Below are 27,029 nucleotides of genomic sequence, written 5' to 3'. Positions count from 1 at the left end.
AGGCCTGAGCAGCCAGGTCAGGGCAACCTTAGCACCCACAAGCCGTCACTGCAACAAGCAGCTCGGCCAGCTCCCTAAAGAAAGCATGGAGAAAATGGCAGTGCCCCAAAAGCCTGCATGTGAGGAAGAACAGACCTGCTGTGTGGGGCTCTGGGCGACTCAGGGAGAATAATTGGTACCAAATGTGGGGATTTTGCTTCAGAGCTTATTGGCAGTGTAAGCGCTCCCAAGGAAGGGCTGAGAGATCTCCTGAGCAGGCCTGTCTGGAACAAGGCACCAGAGTGGGCAAAAATACCTGGTGAATGTAGTGCTGTCTTGCACCTTGAACGCTCTTTGCTGGATAGACTTTTCTGAATACCAAAATTCACGTCAGTCTTTCCGTTAAGACTGCCAGGACCTCTGGCTGGTTGCTCCCACAGCCAGAGGTTCTGCTGGATATGTGCGCAACAAGTCTTTCATGGGCCTGCAACCTGGCAGTATGTGTCACCTCAACCCAAGACGCTGGCTAATCAAAGGTCAATTGCTTGGAGAGTCTGCAGTGCCAGCTCCCACCAGAAAAGCCTCCTGACTTGCCTGACATGCTGCTGCTGAGCAGAGTGGGAGAGGCTGTGTCCTGCCTCACAGCTGGCAGCACGGAGACCTCTCGATTGAAGTCAGCCTATTGTATTTTCCTCCTAAAAGAACTCTTTTCTGTAGAAGCCTAATCTCAAGTTTTCTTCTTCACCAGGAGGAAAGGAACCAAAAATAACCACTTTTTAGAAAAAAAAACCCTACAAAGATTACGAGAAGTGCCTTTCAATAGACGTAAGTTTGGAGTAGAGGCATGTTTCTGCTTAGTCTGCTTGGTTTTGGAGATTGCTGTCACCTGCCGGCAGGAGACTGCAAAACTGAGTTTTGTGGCAAGAAAAGAGCCTTCCTACTCCCCGGGGGGCGGGAGAAGGATCGTCACTGAGCTGAGAGTTCTGCACCAATAATACCAAACTCCCTCCATGCAACCTACCAGTAATCAGGCTTTCCGCACTCTCAGCTTCCCATCCACATCTTTTTCCCCAAATGCCAGTTCCTTCTCTTTTTGTTATCAACCCTCAGATACCTCTCTACATCCCAGCTCAAAACCCCTAATTCATATCCTTGACTTTTCCTCTCTCTGACATCTCCATTTCTACCTACACTTCTTCCCAACAACCAAGGCCCCTTCCCACCTGCCGCGTGGCGAGGAGAATCAGGAGATACCACCGGGTGGGAGCACTGTCTTGCGTCTGTCTGACCAGCATTTCCTCTTTGGACTCAGTGCACAAGGACCACTTACGCATTTGGGGCTTCTACAAACGTCTTTCTGCTTGTTGTCCTAAGAGCTTTGTCCTCATCCCAGGGAAACAGAGAGGGATGACAGGCCAGCTGTTAGCCTCCACGCCCGATAGGCTTTTTCACTTTTCCAAACAGGAGCTTGAAGTTAGAAGAAGGTACTCAATGGTGTTCCTCATCTGTCAAAAGAAATTTGAAATACCACTTCCCCTATATTTGCGCAGACATATTTGTATGTTGGTAAACATCGTGATATGGTCAGAAGCAGAAGGGAGATTCTGTTTTTGAGATAATTCATTGATCTACAGGGTGAGTTAGAAGTGGACTGGCAAAACTGTTCCCATATAATTCTTCATATTAAAAAGTTCTGTTTGTTGGAGCTTTTAGATACTGACAAAACAGTCCCGCTGAACAAATCAGGCCACAGCCTCTACTTATTATAGAATGGTTTAGGTTGGGAGTGACTTTTAAAGATCTAGTCCAACCTCCACCATGAGCTCTTAGCACTACTGAAAATCTGGCCCCTGTATGCTGTGTTTGGGAATGACCTCCCTCTGGTTTCCTATGTACTTGTAATACTGATTTATCTACATAAATTCCACAATGAAATTTACTATTGACATGCAGTCATGATCTACAGCCTTCAAACTGCAACAGAAAAATTGTTCACAGTAGCACAAAGAGCAGCGTGAAAAGTAGATAGGTTTCATATAGCAAATCCTGTTATCATATAACTTATGATACTATGCATTATCATGTAACTCTGCCTCTTCATGATCCTGCAACTGCTACAGCAGAAAACACAATACAATATAGTTTACTTGGTACGCCTGCTTTCCTTTATAAGAAATGAAGTTCATGCATACTTAATATGCATACACAAGACAGATTATTTTGAATCCATAGGCAAGTATCGACCAAATTTTGACAAAAAGGCAGTGGTTAAATTATTACAAATGCATTAATATAGGTAGCTGGATAGTAGAAAACATAAAACTAACATCAATAGCATACCAGCATGATGTCTAGCTGTCTAAAAATTAACTACTATTACACACCAGAAAGTCTTTCCAGGAGCAAGGCAGTTGTGAATCCTACCCCATCTAAAAAGTTGCAACATCTATTTGAAACTGCTAGTAGAATTAGCTATATATCCATATGAAACAAGGTCTTACTAGTTCACTGGCTCATAGAAGTATTTGGTTTTTAAGGTGGTATGTCGTGTGTATTTTTGTTGAGGAGCAAGAGATCCTTGTGATTTTAACTAGCAGTAACTCAGCAATGGAAAGACCTATCACTGACTGAGCACTGCCAACCTGACACGTGGTAGAAGCAGCAAGAGGTGCCCTTCTAGGCAGAAATTAAAAAAAGAAGTGTTGTAAGCCTTCTTGCTCTTGCACACAGAACATACTTCATGTGTGAGGATTGCTTGCATATTGCCCTTACACCTGTCACTCCCCATAGCCATCCCTCCTAGGCTCCTGCAACTTTGAGTGACGCTGCCCTCAACTTTTTAATTTCCTTTTAATGACCTGGAAAACAAATAATGTGGCAATCCAGTCTTTTAAAACAGATAAGATGGTATTATTCTATGGACACATGATTAATTTTTGACTTATGGGTGGGGCATGCAAACATTTTTCTCTTTTTTGCCAGCTCCCACCCAGAGCAGTAGGTGCTAGCACCGGTGGTGGCAGCAGCAGGTCCTGGATGTTGAAATACTTTGTGTACCTGTAGCAGTCTGTGTACTGCAACTTGCTAACTCATGGCAAGACAATCAAAAACTGGCTTTCCAGATCCCTCGTGTCACCTCTTTTAAGAGCTTTTCAAAAGAAATTATGCTTAAGACACCTGGAAAATTTAGGGCTGCATGTGGCATTTCAGGTTACACATTTTACATCTCCCAGCAGAAAACCACTATCATGGTATAGACTTACTTTCCTTAATCAATTATAAAATCTAACTCATAAGAAAGCAAACCCTATCTTCTTAGAAGGAAGCTTGTGACAACATACATTTTCTATATCGATTCACCTAGAGTTTGTTTCTAAAAAGAAAAAAGTGGGGTTTTTTCTCTTTGTTGCTGCTTTTTTCCCCTATAGCCCCGGGAGGAAGAATCCTGTTAGAACACTGACATCCAGTGGTGGTTTTGCACTTTGGTTTTGCACAGAAGTCTCAACGCTGGGTGCTTCTGCAGCCTGTGCTTCTTCAGGCCTTCGCTGAACTTACAAAAAAAGACACATGGCTTAAGGTTACAAACAAAGCACTTTTTTCTGACATGGAAAAATGATTACATGTACATAGACACATATTAGTAATTATGCAGAAATGGGATATAAATATGACCTTTTAAAAAATCTACTATCAAGCCAGGGAAGTACATATAAGACATGCAAGAAAACCAGTCCAAAAAAGGGGAAGGATCACTTGCCTGGAACTTGAACTCTGCAAGACACATAGTCCACATAGATATTTACACTACCAGACAATGCAGAAGACTTCATCTGTACAGTAGCTGTAGTGGATACAACTACTCCCCACCTCTCATCACGCTTCATGCACTTATGCAAAATCCATGTGATTCAGAAGAAGATGGGAAGAAACAGCACATGAGGACCTCACAATGGATCCCCCATGACTGGTAAGTAACTTCTCCATCTTAAGCGTTAAATCACTTGCTCATTCAAACTATGCCAAACTGCAAACTGCAGCATTCACAGAATGGGTAAGGTTGGAAGGACCTCTGGAGGTCATCTGGTCCAACCGCCCCTGCTCAAGCAGTCCCCTCTGCAAGCTTAAAGCCTGTGGAAATCACTTTGTGCAACTGTGTTTTTGGGGGTTTTTGGGTTTAGGTTTTGGACTGGCCTGCAGGATATGGGTATATGCTGGTACCAAAGGTGCTGATGGGAGCAGGTCTTGGACACCCCTAGTGAGGAGTTTCATGGCTCCCCATTTAACAGTAATTTGCTGCCTCTTACTTGAGTCAATTCTATGAGTTCAGCTCCCTCTTCTTACTGCTGTGAGGTTGAAAGATGCAGATAGGGCACTCTTCCATAATGCTGTCTCATCAATATGGTACAAACATGGTAACAGAGCGCATAAGATCATCACACAAGGCATGAGCAAAACAAACTAAGATGACAACACCTACACCATATCCACAGTTAGAATATGAACTCAGGGTCCATTTGAAGTATGAACAATTCAGCTGGCCAATTAAAATAACATTCAAGTCAAACCTAGACTAAAGAATGTCCCTGAAAGAATAATTGTCTATGCAATACATCACCTTATGAAGCAGTCAAGAAAGAACTGAAATAGCAATGGGCATGTTCTTTCTTGGAGCAGAGTCTAGCGCATGACTGAGAACAAAACATGAACCCACTTTCTAGGAACAGTGTGAGAATAGTTTTCAGTGTCTTTAAGTGTTAACGTTATGGGGGAATGGCCCACTGGAGACTGAAAAAGAGATCACAAAATCCAGGAATCCAGTTCTGACTGTCAGTGTTAAAGATAGTAATTTATTACAGGAATGATGGCATCCATTTATAGAAAAATGTTAGAAACCTAGTGCCATATAATTTTGACAAAGCAGTAAGTAACAGAATCAGCAGAGAAGTAGGAAATCATAGTGGCAAAAGACAACAAGATCTAAAGGGAAAAAAATTCCTATTAGGGAAGACAAAATACCAGGCAGAGCACTCTGATGGAGATCATGATGTGAAAATGGCAGCAGTGAAAGCCACGTTAACTTTACAGTGCCTATTAGATAGCAAGGCAGAGAAAAAATAAGTTGCTCAACTCTATAAAGTACCAGGCGGATGCCACCTGAATGGTTACAGTATGAGATTAATACAATGAATTGCATCTGAAGAGTGAAGACCACAGAGACCAGCCAGTCAGACTAAAATAATATATCCAACCTACTAGTCTTCAACAAAAAGTGTAGTTTACATTGAAATACACTGGTACAAAAAGATTTAAAGATATCTATCAGGATAGCTCTGCAATTAGTATTTAGAAGTGTAAGTCTGAATTCAAAGGATACTTTGCTGTGCATAAAACAAAACACTGCAGTACGGTACTAAGTGGGTTACTGTCCTACAGAAAGATGAAATACCAATGTTCTTACAGCTCAGGCTGGACAATAGCAAGTCCAACAAGGCATGTTAGTTACAAGTATCTGCTTCAGCTATCAATTCTGGTATCTCTACGAACTTTAATTTAGGTACCTCTATAAACTTTCTGGGAAAAAAACAGTTTTAGATGTGGCTTTGCTTAGTAATAAAGTCTTTATATTCTTCACTAGAAGAAAACCCAGGTTTGGGTAAGTCTAACGAAGCTCCATCCTCACCTCAGTGGTTAAAGCAAAGATAGTTTCCTATAACTCTGCTTATTAATTTCTGTTGAAATTGTAGGCAACACACTTCATTCATTTGCCAGAAACACTGACATAGGTATTTGTTAATACTTCCTCCCCATGAAATTTTTACTAAACACTTCTGAAAGATTTGTATTTCTGCTTTTCTGAAGTACTAGTTCACTTTTTCAGAACCTGACAGAAAACAAATACTGAGTAAATTACACAGCTTAAAAACAAATCCAGGGAAGACAGAAAGTCAAAAAGCTTCAATATAAACTGCAGCTTTCCCCTCCTGTGTGTTGTGGAACTTCAAATGATAGAATAGCCTAAATCACGAGAGAAAATTGTTTAAAACTTCAACATGCTATCATTAGCTAGAATGACTACTCACATTTTAAGAATTATCTTACTTATTACAATCAAGTCCATGACGTTAAATAAAAATAAGTGAATGAGCTCAGAATACCATGGCTGAGCATTCTACTTCAGGAAGCTAAGTGTGCATGCCATAGCAAATCCATTGTAGTGATTTTCAAATACTTTGGTCTCATTGTTTTCAATCTACAGGTCTTGGTTCAGTTATTATATGCTAAATGTTTAGTACAAGTATTAAATGCTAAAAAGAAATCAAATTTTCCAAGTTTAGCATACACTGGATTTGTATTTTATTGGCTAAAGAGAGTTAAGATTCGGAAAAAATAAAAAAGGGGAATCTTCTACTGTATACACTCAAATCCTGCTGCCTCAGGAAAATCTCATGTCTGCATTTTTTTTTCAAATACAGGACTTAAACAGTTTAAAACTTTCTTCTGCTCTTTAATGCTTGTAACAGGTCATCAGAGGGTTTCTTCCTTTGCTTTCTTGTTCCTTGCAGTTACAAGTTCTGATTTACGTTTCAATCGTATGAGTATGCTGCTGCATTTAGAGCATGTGAACATCAGCTTCCATTCCACATGTTCTGGAAAGGATGAATTATTTTGTACCCACAAGTACTGGAAAGGATGAATTATTTTGCACATTGCTAAACATTAAAGCCAAGGTGCCTGAATAAAAATGTTTGGGTGTTTGGTTTTTTTTTTTTTTTTTTTTTTTTTTTTTTGTCTTCAACCACATCAAATCATTATAAATGCATTTACACTGTTAGAAATTTTATTCTTTTGCCAGACAGGTTACTGGAAGACATAATACTGTATAAACATCAGCTTAGGGACTTCGATTGAGAGTCTTAGGTTACTGTATGTTTTTTCAATACCCAGATTTGCTTGATCTCCTTAAGCTGTGGCATTTCTTGAACAATGCTGTCTTCAAGAAGTAGAAATGTACTTAGAAGTTACTTCCCAACTATTTCCTTTTCTGCAAAGCTACATTCCTGAAACCTGTGTCTTCTACTGCCAGTTTCTTTCTCCACAGCACTATGTCAAATACGCATATGGTACTTTTATCAGGAATTGAGGATTCAATATTTGCAAAAAGAAATGCACCCTCAAATATGGCTGCATCGCCTTCAGCCTGTGAAGAGTCTACTAAAAGCTCAGCCTTTATTTGCTTGAATCACAGCTGATCTGATCTTCAGATGTAGGAAGAGACACTTCCTCAGTTCTAGGACGTTTTGATGCTGGGGGATTTTGAAGACTGTCATCAGATGGTAATAGCCTTTCTGAAACAGGCAGATAGGAAAATCATTTAAGCTAAAGAAATCCAGATTAAGAAAGGAAATTGGTTTGCTGAATTCACAAACAATTCAGCACTCACCAAAAAAAAAATAATCTAACCCCCGTTTGAGAGAGTCCAGCTTCTAAAACAATGATGTGCTGAAGGTACAAGGGTCTTTAAAACCCATCTGTAGGACCTGGAGAACATTACCTCCAAGTGACTTTACTCTTCTTGGTTTCAGTGTTAGCTAATGCACCCATTACTATAAGAACTGTAATGACATATTGTCACATAAGCAGCTGCCCAAGAGTGACCACAGTGAGAACACATTTCATATTGTCAAAAGCACTTTTCAAACACACCAAAACAATGAAGAAACTTTAGGATCTGCAGCTAGGTTTAGGTGTGTGCTTGATTGTGCTCATGTTACAAGCTTATAGCTTAGAACAGAAGTCTGTATTGGAAAGAACTGATTGGCAAAAGACTTTGCTGGGCATTAACTGCCACAAAAGCTTACCATGTTCCTGTTCTGAGGAAGGAGGTACAGGAACTGTATCTGTATACACAGAGGTTGGTGTATCCTGCTTCAGTGGAATCAAATTTACTCTCCTTTAAAAGAGCAGAAACAGTTCAATTGCTTTAAAGCCATCATTTCCACAAATACTTTATTTAAAGATTTACTCTAGATAGAATCAGTTAAATTTAAATGCAGTTCAGACATTTTACCATGCATTTTTTCTTCTTGCTGTATGTTCAATACAGCATTTTTCAGAAGTACTTGAAATACCACTAGTGATCTTTTCCACTAGAAAGTACTACTGTGTATGTTATACGTGGCACAATGCTGACATTCACATTCAGAGCACAGTATCTTGGTCAAATATTTTAAAGTTAAGACTGGCTACACTTACTATTCCCTAGCCATGCCCATGTTAACACTTTAGATTCATAATGCTCTAGGGAATTCTTTTGCCCACTGAGGTCCACTAGCAATTACCGTAAATCTCTTTTCTTCCGCTGACTCTCTTCTGGTGGCACTTAAAAATGAAGCACAAAAGCAGCAGAAGATTGAGCCAATAAAAACCCCAGTCACAAGCAGCACCGTGCACGCTACTACAAGATGACACTCATGGTACCATCAGTTAATATGATTATTTTTTCTCCGTCTCAAAATTAAAAAGATTAATTAGCTCCATCAGTCAACTCACCATCCTGGCAAAAGTCACTTTCAACTACCTACAACCCTCTGACTTGGTAGTTCCAGTACAGATAAATGCTGGTGAAGAAAAAGAGAAAGCCATCATCTCCAAGATTTTTCTTTGTGGTTGTTGATGAAATCCACTATCCTGCTTTCTTGTTCACCACTTCTTCCCTAGCCACCTACTAATTAAAACATTCCCATGAGAAGTTATAATAGTCACCTTTAATTCTAAAATAGCCTTGTTTTGCTGACAAAGTCTAGATCTCTAATTGTGTAGCTGCCTCCTTACTGTTGCACACCAGCTTGTTATCTTATATCGCGTGCTGTCTGATAACCAAGAAAGAATTACAGTCAGTTTCTAAAGACCTAGATTTTCACCTTAGGAAATAACCTCAATCAATGCGTAAGTCCCACACCCATGACTGAACACTGAGGGCCTGTCTAGACTTACACTTTTCTTAAAATATTTCTTGTCAGAAGGGCCTTTAAATAATTCTTGTCAGCTGAAGGCTTCAGGTACCATCTTCGTAGACAAAATGGGACCAGAAGACAGACACCTGTTACTTCCATATGGTCAAGGTGTAATGGTCAGATTAACTTTGCTACTGCCTCACATTTCGTACAGCTTTTATATTTTGTCTGTTTTAAGATTCAGGAGACATTTTGACCTTTCAGTTGCAGTACAACTGGAACAAAAAGTTCCATGTCAAGACAGCTACCACCAAGACACAGGGCTGGGAATTTATGTTTAAACCTCAACCTTTAAATGTAGCACAAGCACAGCTTGTCTTGGCCTTCGTATTTATGACTGGAAACAGCAATATAAATCTCACCTTGGCGTCTTGCTCCATGCTTGTAAAGTGTTGAGAGTAATCCTCCTGGGCTGGTTTACTTTAGCGCTCTGGCTGGCTGGCTGGCTGATTTTCCTCTCGTCTGAGGATGAGACTGGAACATTTTTTATGCCAACAGGTGTGGAAGGCAAGTCCTTACCGGCAGCTGTAGGTGTTCTAGGTTGGAGGGTGAGAGTGCTGGGATCAGTGACCCTGCTGGAAGAAGTCCCCTCTGTCAGCCTCGGGCCTGAGGAAATGACTTTGTGTGACTGGCTCTTTTTCACTTTCTTCTCCGATGCACCAGAAGTCCTGACATTTATTTGTGGCTTCTCCTTCAGTGGTATTCCCAGTTCATCCCTCTCAAAGGTAACAAATGAACAGTATCCATCCGTGGAAGAAATAGCAAGAAAAGCTCCATCGCTGGACCTATTTGTGATTATTTTTTTTCCCATTAAAAGTAAAGGTCAGAGGTCAGAACTTTTCTTCAACCCCCCCACACACGACCCCCCCCCCCGCCCATATAACACATGCTGTACCTGTCTTTTCCTTCTCCCTTCCCCAAGTACATGCATACATTTAAGTGAAACTGCAGTCAAGTGAAAGACATCCAGTTCAAAAGATCTTCAATTCTGGCCTTCACATCCAATTCAATCTCTCTGGTGGTGTCTGTGATCACCTGTAATATGTTGCTGCCAGCACCCGCATGCACTTGAGCTGCCGCGAAGTATGGTTCAATTGCAGGTACACAAATCTTTAGCCACAGTTTCTGAAATATTGCTGAAATCTCCTCATTCAGACCAATAGAGCTGTTCAAGCTCTTTGGCTGTGCTCCTTGTACTAAGCAGAGGCAGTGATCAGAATCACCATGGTGCTCACTTAAACGGGTTCTTTGTGCCCATTTCACCAAGTAGTGTCTGCCTATCACTGATTAAAACCACTTTATTTTCTATTCTCTTTCACTCCCCTCCTCCTGACACACAATGGTTTTCACAATGTCTGAGCATCAATTACGATTTTTTTGAAAAAGAAGCTTCCATGTGGTCCTCAGCTTAGGTATATGGGCTAGAAAGGCATGAGAGAAGAAGCAAAGGGCTGGGGCCTGACTGCAACACTTGGGTTCAGTTTTCACCTCCAGTTCTGACTCCCCATATCAAGTCAGATAAAATTATTTTGTCCCATACATCAAGAACCACCGAGCAGAAGTGTGCAGATAAAACAGAATTTGGCCAGGATACAGATACCTGAACTCTGAGAGATGACTTCCAAAACCTCCATATAACTTCATTATCAGTTACACTGCCTGAACAATGAGTACTTTTCAGGGGCACATAGTGCTTTACTTTCAGAAAAAACTCCATTTACTTGTTCCCAGGATGCTTGCACCTTGTTTCCCAACTGAGAAAGAGCAGTCATTCTCTGGCTTACAGGGAAAAAATAAGTGGCTTGCTGTTCAGACACTGTGATGACAGTGACCACATGTGTGTCATGAGACAAAAATAAAGCAAGATACAAGATGTTGTGCAGGACTTCAACATGTAAAAAAGACATTTCCCCATCTCAACAAATTTTAAGAATACAACAATTACCTACCATGAAATGTCACTCAGGGTATGATAATGTATGTTAGAAACATAACCAAAGGGGAAGGACTGCTCAGTATCATAAAAAAGCACAGAATCTTCTGAAGCAACAGCAAACACCAATCGATAGGGCAGATTAAATAGAGCAGGGGATGCTTTCTGACTGATTTCATCTAGAATGCAAAGAAATGAACACATTGAGAATTCTCTCTTGCATCTACTATAAGGTAGTAACTGCACTAGCTTAGTCATGAATCTAAACAAAGATTACATTATCAATTAGTATCAAGATAATGGCTAAGACAGCACTTCTATAAAATGTGAAGTTTAATGTCAAGCACTAACATTTCTGTTGCCTGTAGTTTGCCTTCTATTGTGTTAGCTGAGGAGAGAGAAATTGGCAGAAACTTTGTCCATCTGGATTGCTATTATTTTGTTTTGTAAAGTTTGTAATACATTTTCCAGCTGAAAATTTTCTGCCTTTTTATATGAACTTTAGTATTAAAGTCCAAACAAACACACCTTAGTGATACATTGCAAGTCAAGGTTATGACAAATATATACTATGACATTATATTCTGTATGACTCAGTCAAAACTGTGTTATCTTGGGTTCAGCACCTAGCTTGTCTTTTCACTGCAGCATTAATTCTTTGTAAGGCCACATCATTCCAACTTCCACTGGAAGCTGAATGCTAGCTAGCGGCTTTCAGAAATTCCTAGCGTACAGAGCTCCCGTTCAGTTCTACAATGATTATGGAAGCTATGCACTAAAAACAGACAGGCCATTAACATAATGTACTCACATCTATAGATTTCTAAACTACCATAGATTTTTCACTTTTCTGGGTGCATGCTACAGAAACTAAACACCCCATTAGAGGAGCTACAGAGACCAACAGCAGACACTTAGCTCCTTACTTTGCAACACGCCATTACAGCGGATCTAAAGATCATGATGAAGATACGTAACATAACAGGTAATCCGTAAATCCTGTAAGGAATACTACAAATTGACCCTCTAAAGAAAGGAGCAAAGCTCTGCCCCGTCACCAGAGTAAGACCGGTCTTAAATATAAACACTCTTTGACCCACTGGGCTCACAATAAAGCTGGATTTCAGTTTCAGGTAAGTTGTTATGCAACTTCATACAATCCTTTCCCCACCTCAGAATTCCTGTTCTGGCCAGTAACACCAGCACTGTTCAGGTTTGCCTTCCTTAAATAAACATCAACAGCTGTTGCAAACTACACCAATTCTCTGGTGCTTCTGTGATGTGGGTAGTTGAGACTTACAGGAAATATTTCACTAGGTCACTCCTTTAGTGCTAACCCAAGTTATTTATTTTTACTCACACAAAATGGTTAAAAGTTAAAGAAAAATATTAAACAGTGTTTCTGTAGCCTAAGAGGCCAAATAAGAACATTTATCCACTATATCAAAAGCTACTCACAAAGTACTTAAGGTGAGTTCAGGGTCTTAGAATCAGGAAACAGCTTTTAAGATTGGTACAACACTATCTTAACAGAATGTTAAAAGGCTAGGGGCATAAAACAGTAAACAGCAACACTGGCCTTTTCACATATTTGCTATAAAATCATACTCCCTGAAGGATTTACAGTACCTTTATTAAATGCTTGTCTTAACTCAAAGTAGACTGGGCAGCAGCGAACAGCAAGAGTTGCCTTTCCAGGACATGGCAGGTGACCCACGGGCCTTTTATAAAGAATCAGTATTTCAGAAAACAGCATTTGATTTTTATTTTTTTTAATAAAAATATATTTCTATCTTATTAAACTCTACCTTTTAAGATTGTTTCTGGAGAAAATATATGTGGTGTTTGTCACATTTTCTCCTGATTCAACACAGCCAGCTGCAAAAATAAAGGTTAAAACATTACTCATCAACTCAAAAAGGTACTGAGTACACACTTTATGTCCATAAACATTCTACATCTCAGGAATTAGGCTCGTCACTTGGGCAAGAGCTGTGCAACCTGAACACAACTTAAAAAGGCATCCCAAATATTTATTTAGTGCTGTTTTTGTTTCCCTTATATACTTCCCCCTCAAAGCTTCTTTTTGATGTTGCCAGACATCTATAAAAGCAGTGCTTATATGGGCAAGCTGATCCCCTCCTTGCAATGTTATTTTTACTATGACTGCTGAATGTTCTTTAAGGAAAGATACAAACAGAGACCAGTCAAAAGAAACCACTCATTATTCTTCATTTCTATTTTAACAGAGCTATATTGTTGCAATTTACATGTTTCAGTTCAGAAAAAGGCCATAAATACATGAGAAAGCTGATGTTCTGGACTGCTAATGGAAGATGATTGTGGAGTCTTATTTTCCTCAACAGGAAAAATGAGGACTGGCATAATTAAGATAAATAAGCATCCCCTAGCAGTCTGAAAGCAATCTTGATGCAGATGCAAACTAGAGCATAATAGATACAATGTAAGTTACAGTACATGTTCTCACATACCTGGAGTGAGTAAATAGGAGCCATCAGGAGTAAAACTGAGCCTGCGGAAAAATGACTTCATGCTGTCATCATGAAATATCCGATAGCTCCTAGCCTGTAACATTGAAACTATGATTGTGTAAAATGCCACGAACATGTCAGCTGGAATGCAAGTGAGAAAAATCATCCAGTTGTACAATCCAACCTGATGGAACTTTTAAAATAAAACATTTTAAAAAACATGGCTCCTTCAATCTTTGCTTTCTGCCGTGCTATAAATTCTTCACAGCTAAGAAAAATAGTCCTTGATCCCTCTTCAGCTACTAATCAAAACACTCCAGGAGCAGTCACATTAGACCAGTAATCAAAAAATAGTAATAACCTGGAGAACGACACTATTTAACAGCTAACGTAAAAGCCTGTTCCTTAGGCATTTAATTTTAACTCTAGTATTAGAGTTTTAAAGAGAACTTCTATAATGGCAAAATGCCCTTTCTCAGGCCTGTTCTTTAGTCTCTATAAAACTGTTACAAATGTTTTCACAAAAAAAAGAAAAGGAATAGAAGGAATTAAAAAGGTTATAGCCAGCTTGGAGGTGTGATTTTACTATCACTTAGAACTGTTTGGGGGAAAAGAGCTCTTTGTTTTCCCTCTTCGGGTTAGAGAAAATGTCCTGAGTTTTCCCTAATTCATATTTTTCCTAAAAATCAGACTTCTTTTTTGAAAATTTCAGCCTGCTAACTTTAAAATATTATTGCTATGTCATATCCATTAATAAGCTTACAGCTACTGACAATGTTTGAAGTTTATCCTATTAAGAATTCACTATGCATACTATTTTTCCACACTGTTTTTACCATTTACAGCCAAAGACATTGTGTTACTACTTTAACCAGCTGAACTTGCAAGAGATAATAGCAGCAGTCAATGCACTTTCTTATTTCTGTAATGCTCGAGGAACTCTGAAGCGGTCTATCTACAAAATGCAAAGGTGAGGTAGAGGCAAAAACATCTGATACATGGATTACTTGAATGGAAAATATTTGACCCTATGGTTTCATAGAATGCAACAACTCATCTAAAATAGTACCCAGCACGTTCTCCAGTACCATCATCAGCAGAACAACATACCTCTCCTTCAGCTCCTGATCCAGATGGCATCTTGGTAACATTGAAGGCTACGCGCCTGGTTTGTGTGTTGTATACTCGCAGGATCCTACATGGTGGAGAGCACAGTTAGCTATGAGCAGCTTCCTTTCACCCAAAGTTTCACACGATGCTACAGGACCTCACTTGCCAGTCAGGACTCCCAAACATTAATTTTAACTCTGTTCATGAGACACCACTGGGGGGACACGTTTTGATGGCTAAATAACCGATGAATCACTGTCAATTACTTGACTCAGTAAGGTTTGTGAAGTACCAGCATACACATTTGTGGAGGAACATGGGCATCAGTGGACAGTCAACAGCCGCACCATTCCTACCTGTGCTGTGGTAGTCAGTATGTTCCTGCAGAGTGGGAACTGACCTCAAAGACAACTAGCTACATCTCTATGCTTCAGTTTCCTTTGGAATAAACAAAAACTGGAGTATGACTCTGTACAGAATGTTGGAATTCCCCTGACTTCATTTCACTAAAACAGTAAGTAGCCTAAGCAAACCCAACTGTTTGTCCCACCACCCCTTCCCTTCTGCTAGCTCTGACCTTCACTGAGTTATGTTGGTTTGTTATGCTGGCAGAAAACCAACCTAACACAAACCGCAGACAGCTTTCTGCTGATTTAATGTGCTGAAAGAGCTCCACAAGGAATCCTGCACAAAGCTAGGAAGAAAAAATAGGTGAGGCTGTGGCAGACAGCTTGAGACTGTTGTGGAACTACTGGCTCTGGACATCACACAGCTAAGATGGTCTGCCAAAAGAGTGAAGAGGTCTCCCCACCGTGGGCTACCGAGTGCCCAAGTCCTAGTAAATGGCCTGGCTCCATTAGACCCTCACTGAGCTGATGCTATTCCCTAACCTTACAGAAAAGCATCTGGAACCTGAGGGGGTGAGAGACTTCCCCTCTTCAGATTAGTTCATGCCCTCGCTCGCAACTTCACTCCAAGAAAAAGTTACGCATTATTCTACTACCTGTGTTTCACTGCTGTTCATTTTAATAAAAGCACACAAATCTCACATAACTGATTATCAGAAGACAGAGGCTCATAATGACACAGTTGCCATTAACTTACCGTTTTTCTGAGCCTATTGCAAATCTTAAATCAAAACTACTTTTCCACTATTACAGCCATTTTCTTTGCAGTGGGTGCCAGATGACATGCATTTATTAGCCAGCTGCAAACCCCTTCAGAGCAGCACACATGCCCTAAACAGTTTAAGCTCACTCAACGTTCTGACAAGAGCCAAGTTTATGAAGTGTGCATTTAGCTTTCCCAATGACATCACTTACAAAACTGTTGGGGATGGAGGGAGCAAAAGGGCAAAAGAAAGCTATCAGTGGAAAAACATTTTAACCGATTTCTTAACCTGTTTATACCTTTATGTAAAAGTACAAGGATGAACCTGCTAGCTCATTATCATTAACAACCAGAGAATGCAGCACTCTCTTAAGATATATTTGATATCTCTAATGATCAATACCATGAAAACTTACTTCCAGATGAAAAATGTCTATAATTTTTTTTGTTTATATTTAATGTAAAATATTTACTTTTATCTATAAAAATTATTTGCTGCTTAGAGAGGACACTCAGACTTCAGGAACCATTTACCACAATCGAAAGATTAACTGAAGTATCATTTTACTTTCACATCAATGTTCTTACAGAACAACCTGAAGAAAACAAAAAGAAAAATCACATTTATCCTATAAACTTGGTTTTAATCCATGCTCAAGTAAGAAAGAACACTGAGACAAAATACTTAGACCAACAGCTCACCTATCACAACTCAGAGTTGCGATGTACTGGCCTAGAGGATCCCAGGTTATTCCTTGGACATAACTCTTGTGTTCATTTAATATTGAAACCTTCTGTCCTGAAATTACAAACAGTTTTTAGATTCTAAAGTTAAATGTGTTTTAGAACATTTCTTCATTTCAGAAATAAACCAAGACAAAACATTTCAAAATTTACAGAAATAATCTTCTAAACATACAAACTGTTTACTACCCCGTAAGAATATCAGAAACAGTTGCTTTATTTCTAGAATCTTCACAAGTACAGTAAACTGTGACATTCCAGTTTATGGCTTGTTCCCTACAATCAAACTCAGATAAGCAGCTTGGCTTAGGTACTCAATGTGCAAGATGAGTATATTTCAAAACAGAATTATTTCAAAACTTTGCGATTTAGAAAAAAACTTTTCAGGCAAGTCTAGCACATTGTTCAAGTTAACTGAATTTAGCTGAACATCGAGGCAGAAATTCCAGCATTAAAACACAGCTTCCAGCTGAGGGGTTGTATAAAGTCATCCACTCTGCTGAGCCAACATTGAAAAAAATAGACTACACACTTGTTCACTGATGCTTACATGTGGGTAGCTTTCAGAAACAATTCTACAGCAGTGCTAACTCATGTTCTTCCGCAGCTTATTCTGTCATGATGTCTCAAAGGCATGAGCTCTCTGACCCCACTGATATTCCATAGTTCAGTGTCACAGACACAAAGCGTTGTGATGAGGTACAGTAACAGATAACTCTCAAAACACTTTGTTTTGAATAGTAGTGGATTACACAACAACAGAAGCCTTTCTGGTGCACTATTCTGCTTCGAACACTGGCCAACAACAGATGTCTAAGAAAAGTGTATGAACAGAGCAAACACATAATGGTATTTCTACAGGATACCCTGTAAGCTGCCAACAGTTTGCACCTCAAGAACTTAAGCCAGTGATGCTCTCTTTGCACTGGGCCAGCCCTATGTATTTTTACTATTGATAGTAAAAGATAAAAAGATGAAAAGTTAACTTTAGAGAAAGTTAAGTATTTCCACAATAAATTAAAAGTGAAAGTAACGATTACATTGTTAATAAGAAAACATCAAGCCATTGTAAAGCAATCTAACCTAGCTGTTACTACCAGAACTTCTTTAGATGGGATTTTCTTGGCAAATACAAACAATTCCACTGCACTAGGATGAGAAAGAAGTGGTTTGCCTAATGGAGCCTAGAAAAAAAGTTACATCTTGCAAAACGGAGTCTGCATCCTCTGCTTGCTTCCTATTTTTTTACCTAGATAGGCAGTTACTAAAAAAATAATAATCGAGTTTTGTTTGTTTGTTGGTGTGTGTGGGGGTGTAAGTAGTATACAAGCTGCTTGTTTAGGAGTTTGGGGAGAAAAAAAATTAAAGTTTATTTCCTGAATACTCCAAAGAGAAGAGGTTACTTATGTGTAGATTTTTCTGGCCTGAGGGTATACACTATATGCTGGGCTATCTGCCTTACAATCCCAGAAATCTAGCAATCACAAAGAAAGATGCTTTCAAGTCTTATGGTAAATACCATGAGGTGCATCCAACAGGACTGCAGACGCAAAGGATAAACGTAGCATTTACCTTTATTGACATCCCACATTATAGCTGTGTTATCTACAGAAGCAGACGCCATGTAATTTCCATCTGAGGTCCAACAAATATCATATACATCTTCTAAGTGGCCTCTAGAAACCAGAAAAGAAATCATTAATTTAAAAATTAACAGCTACATGTAAACAGGAATTTTATAATTTGTAGGTTAAAAAAAGTAGCAAATAAAGTATCACTGAAGTAAAACGAACAGCATGACTTTCAGCTTTTGAAAAAACTTTCCATATTCAGAAGGTGATAGAATATTTCAAAAAAGCACATCCTACTTCTATTCAAAATAAGCCTGACTTTTCAACAGGTCTTTTCCAGAGACAATGAAAATCACCTATTTGAAGTAATTTATGAATTTGTAGCTAGAGAACTGGAAATGAACATTTCTAAGATTTGTACAAACAGAAAATAAAATACTACACCAAAGTAATTAGGAAGTGCTGCAATTCAAGAAAACTTTCCTGCATACTTATGGGTTTCAGAAAAGCAATAAACAAACAGAAAATTAAGGTTGATTTAGATATAGCTGAACAAGTATTGCAAGATATTCAGAAACACTTAGAAGGGCTCCAATTGAAAACAATTTTTATTGCTTATTGTTTGAAGACTTATACTGTGTGGTAACTTCAATAACAAATATTTTTATTACTCCCAATATCAATACAGGCAGGGCGGAGAATGGTTTGAAAGCAGCCCTGACAAGGACCTGGGGCTCAACATGGCCCAGCACTGTGCACTGCCCAGAAAGCCAACCGTGTCCTGGGCTGCATCAAAAGAAGCGTGGCCAGCAGGTCAACGCAGGGAATTCTACCCCTCTACTCCGCTCTTGTGAGACCCCCACCTGCAGTACTGCATTCAGCTCTGGGACCCCCAACATAAAAAGGACATGGACCTGTTGGAGCCAGTCCAGAGGAGGGCCATGAACGCGATCAGAGTACCTTTCCTACGAAGACAGGCTGAGACTTGGGGGTTGCTCAGCCTGGAGAAGAGGAGGCTCTGGGGACACCTTATAGTGACCTTTCAATACTTCAAGGAGGCTTACAAGAAAGATGGGGACAAACTTCTTAGTAGGGATTGTAGCTACAGAACAAGGGGTATTACGTTAGATATTAGAAAGAAATTATTTATTGTGAGGGTGGTGAGACACTGGAACAGGTTACCTGGAGAAGTTGTGGATGCCCCATCCCTGGAAGTGTTCAAGGCCAGGCTGGATGGGGCTTTGAGCAACCTGGTCTGGTGGCAGGTGTCCCTGCCCATGGCAGGGGCGTTGGAACTAGATGATCTTCAAGGTCCCTTCCAACAAAAACCATTCTATGGTTCTAGGATTCTATTTGCAATGCCACGTTTAGAGAAGGGGGATTCGGTTTGTTTGATTTAAGAGATTAACTCCAATGCTCCTCAACGATCATGTGGTGCTATAAGCGATCCCACTAGCACTTTTGAAACTGTTCTCATATAAACCTCAGCAGCTGCAAGGAATGTAGCAGTTACGGATAGCAGAGTTACTTTTTGTAAACAAGTGTCAATTCTTAATGGCATTATCAGTACAGACAGATAGAGACCAAAATTGTTAACAGATACTACACTGAAAGCAAGGTAGTTATATGCACTGCTCATTCAACATGCATTTCCGAGTCCAGAACCAGTAATTTTTTTCAGCCTTCAGCTGATGGTGAGAACAGAACATTGCTGTAGTTCAACTGCTAGCAGTGGTTTGATGCCTTAGCCACTATCAGCTAATACTTAGTCTTAGGAAGCACAGCGTGTATATTTTATAAATCATTGTACACTTGAAAATGTACCTTATTATGCAGCTTTTGTTTCAACTATTAAAATGAACTAGTTGAAAGAGACTGGTTGAGCCTCACAGCTATCGTTGGGCAAAACTGCACGAATCATTTTATCTACTGATGCTTTTTGCATTAATAATAATGATCAAAATTTCCACTATAAAGCTAGTAGATAAAACTTCACATTTACTTCATATACCTCTCTGCTAAGCTTTAAGTAGCTGCAAAACTAAGGAACCAATTTCAGCTCGCATCAGTTATGTCACATAAATGCCAGATCTTCTGCCTTAACAGATGTAGGTTGGCATTGTATCAAAAAAACATTAAATACAATATAAAAGGATGAATAATAGAGCAAGCAAATTTTAGAGAGCATTAAAGTTCTACATACTGAACAGAAGACTGTAGCAGATGATAAAAGCCACTGGGGAATCAAAAACAATGAACAGAGAACGAACTAATAAAATATTAAGTTACCTTAAAGTTTTAATGACTGCCCAGTTCTCCTTGTTGAGCTGAGCTTCATCTTCATCCTGAAAAACTAATGGCTCCAATTCTTTGCTATCATTCAGCTTCCACAATAAAATAACAGCATCTGTAGAAGAAATCATATGAAGCTTCTTTCTTTCCCACTCACTTTGTTAATGCATTATGTTTAGTTAAAAAATTATCTTGCATAAGACACATGAAAAGCCGTTCTCACCATCTCCTCCAGATGCTAGGATCTCACCACTTGGAGAGAAGCGCACAACATTTATGGCTTTGGTATGGCGGGCGAGGTTGGACAAGAATTCCACAATTGCTTTTCCATCTGGCCCTTTTTCCACTTTCCATATCTAGTTACAAAAGCATTCCAGACAATTTTCAGGAACAAGATGTAATACATATGCACCACTTCAGTAATCCACAATTTACGCCTTGGGCAGTCTTTTTGAACTTTGTATCTGAAACCTTCAGAGATAAAGCTGCAGTTTCACCACAAATTTTCCCTCTGTGAGCTACAGCTGTGTAATGTGTTTATGTGGCAAGGTTTTGGTAACTGAAGGAGGCTTCAAGGGTGGCTTCTGTGAGAAGACACCAGAAACTGTGGCCATGTTGTGTTGGACAGAGCCAGTTCCAGCTGGCTCCAAGAGAGACATGTCGCTGCCCAAAGCTAAGCCCATCAGTGACACTGGTGGTGCCTCTGTGATAACGAATTTAAGAAGGCTAAAAGACACTGCACAGCATCTGTGAGGCAGAGTAAGAAAAATGTGAGAGGAACAGCCCAGCAGACACCAAGGTCAGTTGAAGAGCAAGAGAAGGTGCTCCAGGTGCCAGAGCAGATTCCCCTGCAGTCCCTACACAAGATCACGGTGACACAGCTTGTCCCCCCTGCAGCCCATGGAGGTCCATGGGGGAGCAGATATCCACACTGCAGCCTGTGGACAGCTTGTGTTGGAACAGGCTCCTGGAAGAAGTTGTGGCCTGTGAAAAGGAGCCCACGCAGAAGCAGTTTTTCTGGCAGGAACTGTGACCCCCATGGGGGATCCATGCTGGAGCAGTCCGTTCCTGAAGAACTGTACCACATGGAAAGGACCCACGTCGGAGCAGTTCGCAATGAACTGCAGCCCATGGGAATGACCCACATTATAGCAGTTTGTGAAAGACCGTCTCGCATGGGAGGGACCCCCTGCTCCACCATGGGGTGGAGACAGCATGAGGGGGAAGTAGCGGCAGAGAAAACATTTAACGAACTGACTGCAGCCCCCGTTCCCCGTCTCCCAGCACTGCTCAGTGGGAGGAAGTAGAAGAGTCAGGAGTGAAGCTGACCCTGGGAGGGAGGGGTGGGTGGAAGGTGTTTTTAGTCTTGTTCTTAATTTCCTTAAGTCAAGTCTGTTTTGCCCACAACATGTATTGTGATCTCTCTGTCCTTATCTCAACCCATGAGCTTTTCCATTGTATTTTCTCTGTCTTGTTGAGGACAGAGTGATAGAACAGTTTGGTGGGCACCTGGTGGCCAGGCAAGGTCAACCCAACACAAGCTTTAATTATATTGCAGTACTTTTTTAGTCTGATGAAATACATTACTGGGTATTTCAAATAAATTAAAAAACCCCAAACACACACACACCACCCCCCTCTCTTCATTCATTGACAACGTCTAGCTTCAAAGGTATTGGACAAGCTTCTAAATACAATGATTCAATAGCATGAAATTACAGTATCTTGTTAACAAATCTGTCAACTGCATATTATGTCTGAAAAGTCCCCCAATTACTACAGGAGAAAACCCCTGCATATTAGCATTCTTTAGAAGCTGGAGCAAATTACAGAGTTCTGCAGTATACTGCAAAGATCAATAGATTTACTGTTTTGAAACAGATGATCTGAGCAAGAATTATGATAATTCCAGTTCCCCCCTGATCAGAACCACAGCATTAAGAGAGCTGCACAATATGGACGCTTTTCAAGCAATGCTGGCTTAAGGAATTCCTGATCCCACTTGTCAATTTTGCAGTGCATAATGATACCACTCCTACGGCTCTACTTGTGCATTGGTTCAGCCATGAGAGCAACACTGTTATGTCCCTGTATCACAGGCCTACGGCAACAGAGAGCTAAATGCCATTTGGAGTTTTAAATAATCTGCTCTTGGATGCAGCCTCAGTTCAGAAAAAACAAAAGATCCCAACAACCAGGCCTCAATAGGAATCACCAAACAATGAAGCAGCCTGAATTAAGACCTCTGTAACTTCTGCCAGTTTTCACTCTTTATGTACTAGTCCTCCAAAAGAAGATGTAGCATCAGCATCTTTTACGTCAAAGATGACTGACATTCTTCTGGTTCTAAGATATGTATATGTATAAATATGATAAATACATATTCAGTAATCTATATATACAGCCAAAATCCCTGAAACGCATATACCATCAGGTAAAAGGTCAATCTGCCAGGGAGGAAGGCTAAAGTTTTGGCTGAGGCTGCTGAAATAAACCCCCGATTTTTAATGACATTTATCCCATTTACCATGGCCAAAAGAAAGAGGCATTCTAATCCTGTACATATCCCAGCAGTCACCATTCATAATAATTTGCTAAGAAATACCTTAAGAAACACTGGCATATATTACAAAACACTGCACTGAGGATCCTGAGGAACAAAACTGGACCCAAGCCAGGCGTTCCAAATGTAAGCATAAATCTGATCTTTAGAACTCAAATTCTCTGAGAAAACAGAGCATTTCCCCATTCAGAACAAAATGCAGTAGTAATACAAAAGAAAACCTTATTCTTAGTCTCAGCCTATTGCACAGGTAGTAAAACCTTATTACAATATTTTTTATTTCTTCCTCAAATACATGATGGAAGCCTGACAAAACATGAGCAGGCCCAAAAGGCAATTAAAATGTAAAATTACCAAGCAAAGACAGCTAAATAGACAGATACATACACACATAGCAGAGAACCTACATGAATTCTTTTCACTAGAGTTTGTTACTAAGGAGCACAGGGAAGGTCCCAGGTTGGAACCTGGAATTGCAGGATGAGTTTGAAGAATTGTCTCAAATTGAAACGTTAGCAGTAGAGATTTTAGTAAACAAGCAAAAAAAGCTTTTTTACAGGAAATCGCCAGGTCCAGACAGTGAAGTGACCTAAAGGAACTCAAACGTGAAACGAAAAGCCCAGCAGTGATGGGTAGCCTACTCTGTCACACTCTCACTTCCAAAAAACAGGGGTGGCAAATGTATATTTTCAGAAGTACTCTAATGGTGACTCAGAAAAACTCTGACCGCTATGACCTTCCACACAGAGAAGCTGGTAAATAAATAAATAAAATTTATTTCTCTGCAAAGGAAATTGTGCCTCACTTGGCCATCAACTTCATTTAAGGAGTTGACTAACTCAGATAAAAAAGAACATGGTTCACCCAGTGCACTCATTTCCCAAAGCTTTCCACCTAGGGCTAAGGCTTTCAGAGAAACCAAGAGATCACTGAACGATGGGGACAGTCCTCACGTGCATTAAGAATTTAGAAGACAGTAAACAACTGCCTGATTTTGCAAAGGTGACTCCTACAACCACAGATTTTGGAGTTTGTGCTATTCAACTCTCATAAATGATTCTGAAAAGGATGAACAACTGGTTAACTAAGTTTGCTAGCATCAACACAACATTTGCTAGGCAAGATGTGTCTGAAGTTAAGTGAAAAGGGCTGTAGAAAAACCTTATACTGCTGAGTGACTACTTACAGAATGGGAGATAAAATTCAACATTGATGAACGTAAAGGAATTAAACCCAGTTGTTTTCCACTGACTCACCAGACTGTGCCCTAGCTCTGCACTACTCATGAATGTCACCCAACAGTCAATGCAGGTAGTTTTCTAAAAATAACAGTTCAACACTCAGCAGCAGAACTCAAGGTTGCAATGCAAGCAGCCGTTCTGTACGCAGCTGTACAACCTTGCACTCTTTCCCTAAACCATCCACCACTGGTGCCATGCACCAGCTGATCATCCAATACCTTGGATAAGGAGCCACTTCTTACTCTGAACGCGTTATGAAACCAAAGCAAACAGGTTTGAAACTTACACGAACGGCTGTGTCCACACCTGCTGAGGCCAACCGATTGATCTTCCCATCAGCTCCATGTTGGAAGTCTAAGCTGTAAACAGGCTCCTTATTATGCCACGCTATTTCACATGTGATCACCTTCATGTTTGCTACAGAAAACGGAGCAAATAACAGATAAATTCTTATTTCTTACGACTAAAGCAATCAAAGTTAACACGGATTTTGCAAGCACCACAGACAGATCTCATAACAATTTTATTGCGGAAACTAACAGGGCGGCTTGAGGAAGCCCGTTCCCGTACGCTTTCACTTTTTACGGCTGATGTTGCTGCTGGGGCTGTGCGCGGGGAGGGCGATAAAGCCGCGTCTCTCGGTGCAATCAAACGCTGTGCCGGGAGCACAAGGCAGGTTTCGAGGCACCGGCAGTCCCGGGGCAGGCACCGCCGCCCCCCGCCGCTCCCGGCAGGGCTGAGCCCCCGCCCTCCGCCCTCGGGATCGCAACGGCTCCCGCACCCGCTGCGGAGCACGGAGACGCCAAAACAACGGAAAGGCCCTAAGGCCACGCGGGGGCCTGGGGACGGCAGAGGCGCCCCTGGCCACGGCCGCGCAGCCGCTCCCCGGGGCCGCTCCCCAAAGCCCCGGAAGCTGCCCCCGGGGGGGGGCACCCGACGCCCTGAGGGGATCAGCCGCACGGGACGCGGCCGCAGCCCGGCGAGCACCACTGACCGCAGTCCCCGCCACCGCGTACCCGCCTGCCCGCCCACGCAGAGCCCGGCTCCCGCTGCGGCGCCTCCCCCCCCCGCACCGCGGGACGCCGCGGCCCCAACCGCCACGAACGGCCGGGGGGCCCCGCGCGCGGCGGCCGCGCCCCCAGCCCCTACCTGCGGCGCCGCGCGGCCTGGCCCCGCTCCAGCGCGGGACCGCGTTTCCCGCCCCAGCCCGCCCCGCGCGCCCCGCGCCTGCGCGCGGATCCCCGCCCCCGCCGGCCGAGTGGCCCCCCACGGTGCGGCAGCGCCCCCTGCTGGCAACGGCCACAGTGGCGGGGGGCCGGGAACGCAAACGGAGGGGGACACACACCCGCGAACCCTCCTGCCCCGCTGCCCTTGCGGCTGCGCCTGCCCTGCCCTAGGCGTGCTTTCAGTCAGAAAAACCCCACAAGAACAACAAAACAAAGCAAAAACTAAAAAGGCCCAATGCTCTCGCGCTCCCCAACTAGAAAAAAGAACCCCCTAAAAGGGAAGTCATTGATGTATTTGAGAAGTTTTAACATTTAGACTGGTCAGAGGCCAACCGATCCTTCCTCTCAAATGCAAACCTCCCCCTTTGAAATTTTATAAAAAAAATCTTCATCCATAGAAACCTGGCATCTACTTTCTTCCCACACCACTTAGGGCTGCACGGCTGCGTTGGGGAGAAGGCAAGAGACCCCTCAGCCCCGTGGTGAATGCCAAATCTCGTACCCCACGGAGCTCCCGCCAGGTGTTTGCTGCCCAACGCAGCCCGTCATAAAGCACAAAACAAGCCAAGATTTAGTGTATGCAGATGAGGGTTCTTTTAATTTTATTTTTTAAAAAGAAAGAGAACTTCTAACTAGAGGGTGACAAGGATTTCTGTGCAAGTATGATGAGGCTTAGAAAGCCAGGACAGTGCAAGTCCTTGTGCTTGATGTGAAATTTCACTCGCACAGCAGAAAGCACCAACTACAGCCACACACCAAACTCAGGCACTTCCTCAAAATTCAACACACACATCCCCTGGGTTGTAAGAGCGCGGCTTTTCCCTGGTTAGAACATCTCCGTACCAGGTGCAACCCTTTCCACGACAAACCTGCTGTCCCACAAGGAGGGTCTGGTGCACCCAGCATGCAAGAAGCCAGTTTTACACACAGAGCAGGTATTTATTTAGTTCATGTTTGCACAAAGATGGGTGCCAGGTGGTGATTCCACAAAGCCAGCACACCACGCAAAAGAACTACAGCGTATTCAGATCAGCAAAACCCACCTAAATTCATGCTCATTGATTAGTTATATTCAAATTAGCACCACTCGCCACATAGATTAGCACGCATGCTCCTTGCAGGTGTAGGGGTACAAGCCCTTTCGGTCTTAAATTGGGTTGGTGGTCACCATCTCTCCCTGCTGCCTTTACCTCTCCACTAGTTCCCAAAGTTTCTACTGACTTCCAGCCTCCAACACCTTCTAGGGCTGGATGTTCCCCTTTGATCAGTCTTCTAAATCCTTTTCAAGGGCCCAGTGGCTAGGCAGGCGTACATTATTTACACAAAGTAGCCAAGCCAGCACCATGAAGCCACTGATTACCACAACCTGGGTATTAACCCAAACATATGGGTGCAATACCTTGCACGCTGCGTCTCTGTATTAGTCATCTGTGTTAAGCCAATCAAGTACTGGTCAGGGAAGAACAGTCTGCCTTGGCCACAAATGTATCTGGAAGAGCTGGAGTCTCTCCCACTGGGGAACTAATCAAATAGCCCAAGGGTGAAATTTCTCACAAGGTGAGCTGATCTGATCCAAGAGCTTATGGTCATCCAAAGGGACAGGTGGTCCCACCCTCCTCTTACCATTTTGTTCCCACCACTTCTGCCTGAGTACTGCAAAGACAACAGCTAACAAGGCCTTGAAAAACACTTTTGTCCCAAATCCTATTACAGTTAACAGTCTTGTGATGGGGTAGCAGAATTCCCCATACCAG

At 41.6% G+C, this 27,029-nt stretch overlaps 1 protein-coding gene across 1 annotated transcript; it reads right to left on the bottom strand.

Annotated features, from left to right (window-relative positions):
• Positions 1-4,804: 4,804 nt before the first annotated feature.
• Positions 4,805-25,246, bottom strand: CHAF1B (chromatin assembly factor 1 subunit B). The gene is made up of 14 exons (XM_055701702.1): positions 25,199-25,246; positions 24,336-24,466; positions 20,469-20,601; positions 20,243-20,360; positions 17,955-18,058; positions 16,341-16,437; positions 14,529-14,613; positions 13,419-13,512; positions 12,735-12,804; positions 12,556-12,647; positions 10,943-11,105; positions 9,356-9,778; positions 7,839-7,930; positions 4,805-7,325 (listed from the first exon to the last, which is right to left on the bottom strand). Exons 2-14 carry the CDS (start codon positions 24,459-24,461, stop codon positions 7,207-7,209), a joined length of 1,716 nt encoding a protein of 571 aa, XP_055557677.1. The 5' UTR covers positions 24,462-24,466; positions 25,199-25,246; the 3' UTR covers positions 4,805-7,206.
• Between the last annotated feature and the right edge of the window lie 1,783 nt (positions 25,247-27,029).

This window comes from Falco cherrug, chromosome 2 (assembly GCF_023634085.1).
Source record: "Falco cherrug isolate bFalChe1 chromosome 2, bFalChe1.pri, whole genome shotgun sequence".
Classification (NCBI taxonomy): Eukaryota; Metazoa; Chordata; class Aves; order Falconiformes; family Falconidae; genus Falco; species Falco cherrug.
The sequence above is the reverse complement of the archived record's forward strand: the minus strand, read 5'-3'. Positions and strand labels throughout refer to the sequence as shown.